Source organism: Coenobita brevimanus, chromosome 103 (genome assembly GCF_032717465.1).
Source record: "Coenobita brevimanus isolate Jiangsu-jjx chromosome 103, ASM3271746v2, whole genome shotgun sequence".
Classification (NCBI taxonomy): domain Eukaryota; kingdom Metazoa; phylum Arthropoda; class Malacostraca; order Decapoda; family Coenobitidae; genus Coenobita; species Coenobita brevimanus.
This window is the reverse complement of record NC_137056.1, coordinates 3,732,747-3,744,860: the sequence shown is the minus strand read 5'-3', so window position 1 is coordinate 3,744,860 and position 12,114 is coordinate 3,732,747. Positions and strand designations below refer to the sequence as shown.

Genomic DNA, 12,114 nt, shown 5'->3' with positions numbered 1-12,114 from the left:
ATGTTTTCCTTGTTGTGAGTTGCACTAGTTCACCTTCATAAGTCTTGTCCACAGTTTTGTCCCATGTGTGTGCCATTTCTGATTGAGGTTTGTTTTCTCTCATTTTTCTGCACCCTGGTGGATTTGTCACACGTATGTATGAGTTTCTCTGTGTGTAGCACTGATGTATTATTTAACTTGAAATTGATATATTGCCTCATATCACACAGCTGTGCATACAACTAGTACTTGATATACAGCATCACACGTGTTGCCACAATGCATGATGTCGCATTGGTCGCATTGCAGCATGAGCAGAGCGGCTGTATAAAATTTCCACATCAACAGGCAGTCCTCTTTATATGTCAAAGATATGTTCTAGTATAGTACATATTTTATATATATATAACTGATGCTGTTAAATGGGGAAGAATGACAGCTTTATAGGTGGCAGTGGAACTGTATGGTAATATGAACTTTTTTGTGTTTGACTGTGGATGTTATACCAGAAAAGAACATTAAAAGGTGGTATATAATGAGGACTTACTGTACTTTAGTTCCCTGTAATATTTCTGTACTGAAATCCACACACCTATCAGGAACCATCATGGAAAAGACACCACTCAAGCTTAAACTGAAGCTTGGGAGTGGAGGACCAGCTACGCCAGAGCAGAAAAAGGCTTCCCCTGCACACCCCACCATCATCTCATCAATGGCAGAGGACGAACAGCCTGTGGTTGGGTCCGAGGAGGAGGTGGAGGAAGAGGAGTGTGCTGAGGAGGTGCAGGTGAGTCTGGTGTCTGTATGATTAGAACTGAGAGTACAAAGGTATGACCAAATTTCTGTTTCATTTATGAAACACCTATTCCATTGATCTGGATGTGAACCCATTGGACTGAAGATGAAGTACTGTAGTCCATTATTATTATTTGCAAGGGATAAGGAGGAAGTTGAGGGATGTTTCTATAACCAATCAAAGGAGCCACTCAGTTATTGGTATACAGTACTGATGCAACCACAGGAAAACATCCTTCTCCAGGACCTGAGACACCTGTAATTGGTGAATGTGATAAGTCTGCATCTCACATTACGGAGTGTAACCATCAGTGATGCTGACGTGTTCTGTATTTAACACTTGCTTTAGAAATTATCTTTAAAAAATAGGAACTCCATGTAATTGCACTCTCAGTTTTGATTTTGTTGCCCTTGGAACGATATTGGCCTCGGAAGATTCAAAGCACCTCATCTTTAACGGTTTATGGTATTTTGTGTATCGCATATTAGTATTGTCCTTATTGTTGCATGTTTTAATGTGAACATGGTCATATCACAGTCAATAATGCAAGAGTTTGTTATGATTTATTAAATATTGGAGGATTCAAAGCACCTCTTCTTTAACAGTTTATGATATTTTGTGTATTACATATTAGTATTTCCGATTACCGTATATGTTGTAATGCAATCATGGCCATATCACAGTCAGTAATGCAAGAGTATATAATGATGTAATAAATAAAATCTGTGCTCCTCATGGGGCAACACAGGATTAGGTGATGAATGAATGAATGATAAATAAATACTGTATCTAAGTAAGTGTTACAAAATAACTGAAGTAATGGGAATATGGCCCTGAATGAGGGGAGGGAGACACTGATTTAGAACCAGTTGAATAAAGCTTTGTATCATATGGAGAAACTTAATAAATTCTATAGACAGACTAGAAAGCATACATTTATGGTCACATGGTAAATAAGAGTTCTTTGACTTAGACATATGGTTGAGGAGAAGCATCTGGTAGGATATAACATACCTTATTGTCACATGTTTTATTGAGTTTTGTTGTATAAGATCTTATTTGTTAGAACAAAACTTACATTAATGGTCATGTGTTTTTAAGAGTTCTGTGGTTTGACTTAGGGTGAGGAGGAACAAGTGGGAGGAGAAGAAGGCAAGTCTCGGTCCCGGCACTCCCACCATGATGAAGGGGCCAGGTAAGTGATGTGACAGACAGTTAAAAAAAAAAATGATGAAAGGGCCAGGTAAGTGATGTGATAGTTAAAAAAAAAAAAAGAAAAAGAAACTGCTCCCTGGGTAATGTGATTTTTTACCCTCAGGTTTAACAACCCAGCCAAGGTAAATCAAGTCAGACCAAGCCAAATCAAATTAAACAAATTTAAATCACACTTAAAGCAAACTAATCAACCCAGACCAGACATACACACCTCACACACCACAACTACACTTAGCTTCCTATGCAGACAAGATAGCACTAACATGTACATACACACCTCACACACCACAACTACACTTAGCTTCCTATGCAGACAAGACAGCACTAACATGTACACACCAAAATGCAAATACAGCTGCACATACTGTATCCTCCATCCTTACCTGTACACACTATTAGAGTGGTTCACCACAAACACTCAAAATAGCCCCAACCAAATTTTCTCACATACTGAACTGTAGAACATAGTCACATTCCACACCTCACCATAAACAACATATACACACGCACGCACGCACGCACACACACTTGGTGTAACACAATACATCAGTGTCATTTTAACAACTCATCACAAACATTAAAATTAAATTAACACTAGGACTCAACACCCTAAGGTCATTTACCTATACAATATTTGGACACGACAAAGAAACCACCACCACAGTATGCGAACAGTACTGAGTATATACGTTGAGTGATGAACTACGCAAGCCCTTCTTGGGCTTCTAACCCTGCTAAAATACACTACAACACCCTTCAGACCATACAGAACAAGCCCTTAAGAATAATCAGAGGCTGCACAGCTACTACGCCTGCAGACCACCTACACCAAAAAACCAAAATCCTCAAAGTCAAGGATCATCTAGACATGAGAGGCACACAAATTCTTGCCGTAACCTCCACAAACCCACACCATCCACTACACTGCATGGCAGCACATACACACACACCATATCCAAGCAACACCCAGCACACAATATCATACACAAATACTGTCGTCTCTCCCCCTTCACTGACCTCAAGCCAGGTTCCAGAAACATACCCACGCTCAAGTCACTCGCACCTCCATTCAGTCACTCAAATATGACACACAGCTGCTTGCACGGCCTCCTGATATCCACCGTTCTGAATCCTACCTCCCTCGTGAGGACAGGGTCCACCTGGCTAGGCTGAGATGTGAGCATCATCCAACCCTCTTGAGTTATCAGAAGAGGCTGGATTACTCCATCGCCAATGCCTGTCCAGGATGCAGCACAGCATCTCATATTATTAAGCACATTATGGAAGCCTGCATTGCACACAATTGCCTTCGCCAACAACACAACATACACTCCTTGAGACCTCAGTGGGACAGCCTGGTTTCAGCCATGGTCTTCCTTAGGGACTCAGGACTGTTTAGCCAGACTGCCTAGGGAGCTACTATTACTACTACTACCCAGATCGGACCACATATTATACCATACCATACCATACAATTCCATATCAGACCATGCCTTACCAGAGCTGAGCTGTCACGACCAGAACTGAACAAGTCCACAATTAACCCTTTGGGGTCAGGCATTGTTTATAAAATTGACTGTCAGGAGCGGGCATTTTTTGCAAAAAATAGGTGATTTATTAAACCCGTCATAAATATCTTAATAGCCAGCAAAGTACAACTCTTTAGCTTTAAAATGAGTGGTGTTCCAATGTCCTATGATTATTTATTGTAGAGCAGTGGTTGAGAAGGTAAGAATGTCTAAACGTTTTAGGACGAGAACCAACGTCCCCATGACACTTTCCAAAACGGCGACCGACCTGTAGGGGTTAAATGATGGCCACTAGAATATCTTCAGTGTTTATTGATACTGTAACTTGTTCACTCAGTCTGCAAGATGGTATTATACTGTAATGTAATTTTTGAATTACCTTTATCATTCATTCATTCATTTATCATTTAACCATGTGTTGCCCCATTAGGAGCCTAGGAGCCTGGGGCTAGGTAAGTTGGTCCTGACATATAAGATGAGAGTGGCCAGTCTCACTCGTCCTTGAGTGGCATTATGTGAACAATAAACCCCAACTACCCCTTGGATATAAACCTGCCCAGGCTCAATCCGTTTGGAGCGCCTTAATTACCCACTAAACCACCAGGTGCCATAATTTGGTTATATGGTTACCACCCAGCGTTGTAAATAGTTTCCTGGTGTACAGGAAACAATTTGGCTCGTCACTCATTGTAGAGTCACCGATAAACAGAAGGAAGAGGAAAGAATGAAGGAAAGAAAGACAATTTCCTTATAAAATCTAATTATTACTGTATGAATTGTTCACAGGATGTATAGTTGTGGTTGGTGGCTTCTTTAACATTATGTGAAAACCTGATCAAATCTTAGTACTTTGTTTTATTAATACCGGTATTTAAGCCAGTTTAAATGGTTAACTGCTTTGCCTTAGTGTTATATTTTATACTTTATTTTTCTCATCTTTAGACAGTATTATTCAGCTTTTGCAAGTTTTCCAGTTGGAGGAGGTAATTATAGCATCCAGTTACCCTTACACTACAAGAGGCCTCCCTTAAGTTGAATAAAGTCGTATGGAATTAGTAGTGGTAAGCCAATAAAAGACATCATTAGATTCTAGATTTGATGTTTATTCTTAAGTAAGGAACCTCAGACTTATAGTGGGATTTTTGGCCTTGATTGTAATTAATTGTTCCCATTGTTCTCGCTCCAACCCATCTGTATGTAAATGTGATGGACTGCAAGCTGACGTTACCCTTCTCATGCAGACCACCATCCTCCTTTCAAGAGATAGATGAGAAGTTTAAGGATATTGTTTAACTAAGCAGCAGATCTGTGAAGTTATGTTAGTGCCAGTGTGGGAAGGTGTCCCATTCCAGATTCCTGTAATATCATGAATGAACTAAGTACATTTTTGTTACGTTGAATCTGTCATGGTCAGAACATCTCTGTTTCATTCCATCTAATGCCAGATGATTATATTTAGCTGAGATTGAATTATTGGCTCCAGAGAATATTATACCATCACCATTAATTCTTTTATAGTCAGGACAACTCTGTTAGTATATTACATCTATTGTCAAATTTTATTTAGCTGCTAGTGAGCATGGGAGCCAGAGAATATAAGTGTGTGATCTCATGGGGTCTAATATCACTTGGTATCATAACAGAAAAAGAAGTAAATTCACTCTTTATCTGTTAAATTATTCATTTTTCATTTTCAAGGGAGAAGCACAAGAAGTCCAAGAAAAAGAAGAAGAAGAAGGAGCGCGAGAAGGATAAGGAGAGACATAGGCACCGCCACCATCGTGAAAAAAATGAGGTGAGGGCAGGTTGTTGTCATCATCATCATCATCATCATCATATGTATATAAGCATAATTAGTACCGGTTGTGGGCATATTTCTTTCCTTTGAACAATTTATGGCACTGAAATCAGGGACATATAAAGTCACTATGTCTTTCTCCTTTCAAACATTTGGAATATTATGTCATCATATAACATTCTTGGCCTACTGTGATTGCAGGGTGAAGATGCAGATGAGCCTGTCAGTAAAAAGCCTCATGTGGATGCTTCAGTTCCTGTGCTTCGTGATTCGTCCACCACCCCTCCCCAGGGCAAGGACAATGTAGCTTCCCTTACAGTCAGTACCCACATTCTTTCATGCCCACATTCTTTTGTATCTGTGTCCTTGTAGACTTGCATTTTTATGTCCTGCTCTCCGATGAAAGTGTCAGTGGATACAGTAAGTCTTCCATGCATGCATCTGGTTAACTCTGAAACTACCATACTGTATCTTTCTCATTCTGTCTTTCACATTGCCTTTGACTGCCAGTCTTCTAAATGCAGTGTTCAGTCCTCATGAAATGAATGAATCTTGAATATGTCTTACCCCTTTGCTCAGTTTTATTTGAAAGGGACAGTTTTTGCAGGCTCTCCCGGATTCTATGTTTTTGGCATAAGCTAGTATGGTATATATTGCATAGTACATCCACAATATTCTATAGCCCCATTTTTCATACCCACAGTATTCCATTATTATGATCTTTGTATGGTACTGACATTTTTCAAATCCCATGATGAGGTATTGTGCTTGATACTGAGCATTTGTGTGATGTGATCACTTCCTTATCAGTCTTCACAAAATGTCTGGACCCAAGGCTAGGGCTTAGTAGTCTAGAGCATTTCACTAGTAAAATACCAATTGTCTTTTATGGTGATACAGCAACTTCTGGAGCACCTCCTTGCATTCCTGGAGAAGAAGGACCCTCAACAGTTCTTTGCATGGCCTGTGACAGATGCCATCGCACCTGGGTACTCTTCCTTCATCACACATCCCATGGACTTCTCTACGATGAAACAGAAGATAGCAGATGGCCTCTACACCACTCTCATGCAATTCCAGGTTGAATATGAATACTGCCCTTCATTTTGTTTCTTTTGTCTGAAAGATGTGGGAAGAATAGGTACCATAATTAATGTTATGATGCAGAGTGTCATGTTTTTGCATTTGTTTATTGGTGCCATTTAGTAGTAAATCATTTAGTCATTAGGTATAATACGGTACAGTAAAAATCCTGTCATTCGGCATCTTCAGGACCAAGCAGGTGCCGATAGAGCAGAAACTGCCGAATGACCGGGAAAACCTGCCAAAAAGTTTGTAGCAGACATGGTCGGTCACCCCAATGCAGTCACAGTGTCTAGCAAGTATTATTGGTCAACCCTAAGCACTAAATATTTAATAAACAACTTACAAGTAGTGTTTTTCATGATACAATACACATGAACTTACCTTAACCTAGGTGTATTTACATATGTACACTGTAAAATAGCATGACAAAGTTTCCAAACTTTTGAAAGGTCCCATTCACAAAACCAGACTCTCACAAGTCATGATGGCTGATTGCACATGCAGTGTTGGCAAGCAGAAATCTTCAAAGCGCAACGCTCAACTTTAAAACGCGCTAAGCTGTAGGTGAACTGTTCAAACTCCCACACTAAATTGAACTTCAAAATGTGCTAGATATAGAAGTAAATCTAATATTTGTTAGTGATAATTATTATGAAAAGCACTAAATTATTATGAAAAGTGCTAGATTGAGTGCCAACAGCACCAAATTGGCTGATCGGCTCAGCATGTATGCTGGAAGAGCAGAGAACCCTCGTAATGGGACCACAATATTTATGAAAACTGCTGAAAGACTAGAAATACAGTACTGTAAGACCAGATGCTGAGTGAGAGGACTTTTACTGTATAATCTTTGCATGTTATACGAGTGAGTAGATTGAGCAAATATGTAGATCATCTATGTACAGTATTTGCAACTGGTTAACTTTTTTTTTAAAGAATAGTTTAGGAATTCTTTGTCAGTGTTTGTTTCAAATGTTGATTTTTAAATTTTCATTACCCATGTGGTAGGTGGCCCTGTATTCATAAGCCATTTCTCTAATCCTCAGCTTCTTGATATTCAGTCTCTCTCCCTGACTGTTCCTCTCTCTTGTGGTCCACCACACTCCTCTCAGCTTGGTCTTGCATAGCACAATCATATGATCTGACAGACCTCCACATCCTCCTCTCACTGACCTTGTATCAGTAGGTAAATAATGTTATCAATAGGTAACTAATCATTCACTCATTCATCATTCAATCCTACATTGCCCCACGAGGAGCATAGGAGCCTGGGGCTAGGCAAATTGGTCCTGACATTTAATATTATTTTTATTTTTATATTATTATTATTATTATCATTATTATTATAATTATTATTATTATTATTATTTTGTGGTAGGTGGGGGTGCTCACCATCCACTCACTCGATGTAGTGCTGCTCTCGGGTGTCTGCCCTTTCCTCTCCATCCATCTTTCCTTCCATTCTCTTCTGTCTTTCTTTCCTTCATTCTTTCCTTGTCCTTCTGCCAATGGGTGACTTTACACTCCCTCTTCTGTCTTTCTTTCCTTTGTTGTTTCCACTTCCTTCAGCCTGTGGGTGACTCTACACTGAGTGACAAGCCAAATGGTTTCCTGTATGCCAGGAAACCATTTACTGCATTGGGTGGTAACCATATAACCAAATTATGGTGCTTGGTGGTTCAGTGAGTTATTAAGGCACTCCAATTGGACTGAGCCTGTGTAGGTGTATATTCAAGGGTCGGGTGGGGTTTATTGCCCACATAATGCCACTTCGGGATGAGTGAGGCTGGTCATTCTCATCTTAAATGTCAGGACCAACTTGTGTATGCCCGGGTTCCTACGCTTCTCACGGGGCAACATAGGATTGGATGATGGATGGATGGATAGATTATTATTATTATAATTTTTAATATTATTATTATTACAGTATCATCATCATCATCATCATCTGGACCTCCTTTTCCACCTTAGGGCAGAGTGAGGAGTAGCAATGTCTAGACAGCCCAGGTTTGCCCAGTTGAATGGGCCTCACTTCCATTTACTCATAATTCAAGACCCCAGAATGCTGCCTCTATCTGATATTAATATTATTATTATTATGTATTATTTTCTTGTACAGTATTTCATTGCATGTTTTAAAATTTTATCTCTGAGGATAGGGGGAAAAGAATAGTACTTTTACATTCTGTGGGTATTGAACAAAAGGAAAATACAGTAAGCAGCAGTTGGGAATTGGAATATTTTAATCTTTGTATTAGATACAGATATGACATCCCTGCTACCCAACACTTGTGTTGTAAACAACCTTGGACTGCACCTCCTGTGGCACAGATGGAAAGGAGGGATGGTGCACCTGGGGTTTATTTCATTTTCCCTCTTGATTAGTGTGTTCAGTGAGATCAGACTCCTGTACTCTGGATCTCCTTGCTTTCTGTGAAATGTGGAAAATTTAGATTGATGTTCCTGTAATATGTTACTTTGTTGCAGGGAGACTTTGAGCTGATGTGCAAGAACTGCATGAAGTACAACCAGCAAGACACAGTGTACTACAAGGCAGCCAAGCGCCTCTTGCAGCTGGGCCAAAAGGCTATGTTGCCTGACAAACTCATCCCACTGAAGAGAGAACTGCCACTCATGTCTCAGCTCACACGTGAACAGGTTTGCAGTGATAGGACTGTGTTTAAGTGTCTGCCTTGGTAATATGTGTGTATGTATGTTTGTATGTATTGCATACATTGCATTTTATTATCTCCTGTCTTTTGTCAGCATATTAAAACTACTTTTTAGTCGTCACGTGCAGCTGAAGTTTTTTTTTACAGAATTATCAGTTTATGGGATTTGATAGTGAATTGGCTGTGTAGCAGAAGGTGGCATCTCCAATGCAGTTGCAAGCTCAACTTTTATCTGAAGAGTATTAAAGGTAGTTACTCTCAATTCACAACCTATAGTCACATCGTCATCTCATCTGAAGATGGGATGAGGTAGGATCCAGAAGTAAGGAAGGAAAAAGTACTGTACAAAAGTGTGAAAAGAATGAACAACATACCCATTGAAATAACCACACAGTTGTTCACCCATCATTCAAGCTTTTTGAATCTGGGTTTCACTTGTGAAGTATAACCAGCACATATTCCGTTTGTGTTTTTCTTTTTAAATGCATTTCGCATACGCAGTTACATGTGTGGAAAAATTTATGGACTCCAGCACTGTCACATACAAGTGAAATGGTAATGGTAATGGTAACAGCACATCCAATATTTAAGGGTAGATGACGAGCCTACTTCCTCTCATGGCAGTATGTGATTGCAAAACCTCTTGGAGATCAAGCTTATGTTAGACCATGACTCTGATTGGGATGTTCTAACTACTAGACCACCAGGTGCTTTGGATGTGAAACCTGGATAATTAATGATAAAGAACTGATATTTCAAGCTGCAGGAAAGATTTTTATTTTTAGAATAGCTGTAAACATACATGAGATAGTTGGTGTAAATAAAAAAAAATGGAGACATTTGCAGTGATTGTAGAGCTATTGGAGTAAGAAGTGGAATTGCTGAATGGATAAAGAGAACAGAGATACAGTAAGGCGGTGTTAACATGTTAAAAGAATGTGGTTAAGTAGGTTGGTCGTGCTGGAGAGGGACACTTTCACGTGGTAGCAGTGACATAGCCAAGTAGTTTTGCTGCCCAGTTATAGAAACATCCCCCAACTCCTTCCCTATCCCTCAAAAGGAAAATAATGGAACATCCCCCAGCTCCTTCCCTATCCCTCAGAAGGGAAATAAGCGAACATCAGCCCACTCCTTCCCTATCCATCAATGGGAAAATAAGCGAATATCAGCCCACTCCTTCCCTATCCCTCAAAAGGAAAATAATGGACTGTAGGAAGAGGGGTACTCAACTTGAAGTGCACCAGGCTCATATCCAAATGAGCCTGGGACCACAATAGCAACAGATAGAGTGCCAGTAAGAGTCATGGAAAGTTCAAGATAAGGAAGATGAGATACTGTATGATGTGAAAGATGGGTGTAGAACATGAAATTGATGTGAGAGAGAAGAGGAAGAAGAATAACTGAAATAATTGGGGATTTATGTAAAGACAAAGTAGCTGGTGGCAGTTGTCTTATCCATTCATATATCTGGATCTTGCCCACCTCAGCAATTGTGAGAAGTAGACTTAGGAAGATGATAATTAACTGTTTTGTAGTGTAGTAGAATTTCTGTGTCTTTGCAGCTTGGGTTTGATCAGACGCCATCCTTTGGTGGTGGAGAGGGAGACGACACATTGGAAACTGAGCCCCTGGAGTCCATGGATGAAGACACTGATAGTAAAGAGCCTCACAGGTCAGTCACTCCTTCCCTTCATCTTATCCACTGCAGTACTAGAGGTCTTTTCTTTAGCTGAATGGAAATATGTGATAGTTTTAATAAGGACCAGATGGAAAGAATATTTTGAAATTCTGATGAATGGGAACAGAGAGAGCAAAATGACTGTTAACATGATTGGTTTTGGGGGTGTACAAAGAAGGAATGCAGTGCCAGGAAACTTGACACTCGCACAGGTGAAGAACACTGTGAACTGGCTGAAAAATGGGAAGATAGCTGGGGTTGATGAGGTGTATGCAGAGATGATTAAGAGTAGTGGAGAGAGTGGAATGAAGTGCTTGTTGGAGATATGTAAGAAGGCATGGTTGAATGAAACTGTGCCAGTAGAGTGGAAAAAGGCATTGATTGTACCCCTATACAGTAGTGCACCAACTTTCGTTACAGCAGGATTCGCGGAATCCACTTTCGTGGCATGCACCAAATATTCCCTAACTTCCACTTTCGCTTGAAAAAAATCGATTTTCGCGCACAAATTTTGGGTTTGGGACAATATTTTGAACTTTGAATTTCCTGCACCGCCCGCCCGCAACCCACCGCCATCTTGAATGACGTCATGTCAACACTCTGTCCACCCATTCCCGCCATTGTGTACGAGCGTGCTAGCTCCATTGTGTTGGATTCTCATGGTTCAATGGCCTCTACTATACCTGGTAGTGTGGGGAAAGGGCCTGGTGGTGTGGGGGGAGAGCCTGGTGGTGTGGGGGGAGGGCCGGGAGGCAGTGGTGGTGATAAAAAGAGGCAGAGAGAGAGAGTGGTAGCGAGGCAGCAAGAGGTGGCGCCAATACGTCTGGCGTGGCTAAATAAGCCCGCCACGCGCCTCGGATACTTATCCCCAACATCCATTAAACACCTCAACCTGGTCTCTGTGGTATGTTTCTCCTCATATAATGTGTACTGTACAGTTTTTATTGTTTGTATCTCACAATGCAATGTACAATAGTGATTGATGTACTGTATTGCAAGTGAAAATGAAAATCTGATGTTACTTTAGGATAACCGGGAACCAATTAGCCTTTTTGCCATAAAGACAGTGCCCCAACTTTCGCTAATTCCACTTTCGCGCATTATTTTTGGACCCAATTAGGCGCGAAAATTGGTGCCCCACTGTACATAAATAAAGATGAGCGAAGTGAGTGCAAGAATTATTGTGGCATAAATTTTTTGAGTGTGGTAGGGAAGATATATGGAAGAATTTTTATAGAGAAAGTAAGAGAGATATCAGAAATCCTAGTGAGTGACGAACAGGGTGGCTTTAGGAGTGGCAGAGAATTTGTGGATCATATATTTTTGCAGTAAGACAGATAGTGGAGAAAGTATGTGAGAAG

The 12,114-nt window shown here is 40.3% G+C and overlaps 1 protein-coding gene across 1 annotated transcript in view; it reads left to right on the top strand.

Annotated features, from left to right (window-relative positions):
* The first annotated feature begins 586 nt into the window (after nt 1–586).
* Nucleotides 587–12,114, top strand: part of Brd7-9 (Bromodomain containing 7/9) — a 28,464-nt gene continuing 16,936 nt past the window's right edge. The window contains exons 1-7 of the mRNA XM_080284927.1: nt 587–766; nt 1,897–1,970; nt 5,218–5,314; nt 5,519–5,635; nt 6,218–6,397; nt 8,891–9,061; nt 10,638–10,747. Coding sequence (XP_080141053.1) covers nt 587–766; nt 1,897–1,970; nt 5,218–5,314; nt 5,519–5,635; nt 6,218–6,397; nt 8,891–9,061; nt 10,638–10,747 — 929 coding nt within the window. The remainder of the gene's footprint in view (nt 767–1,896; nt 1,971–5,217; nt 5,315–5,518; nt 5,636–6,217; nt 6,398–8,890; nt 9,062–10,637; nt 10,748–12,114) is intronic.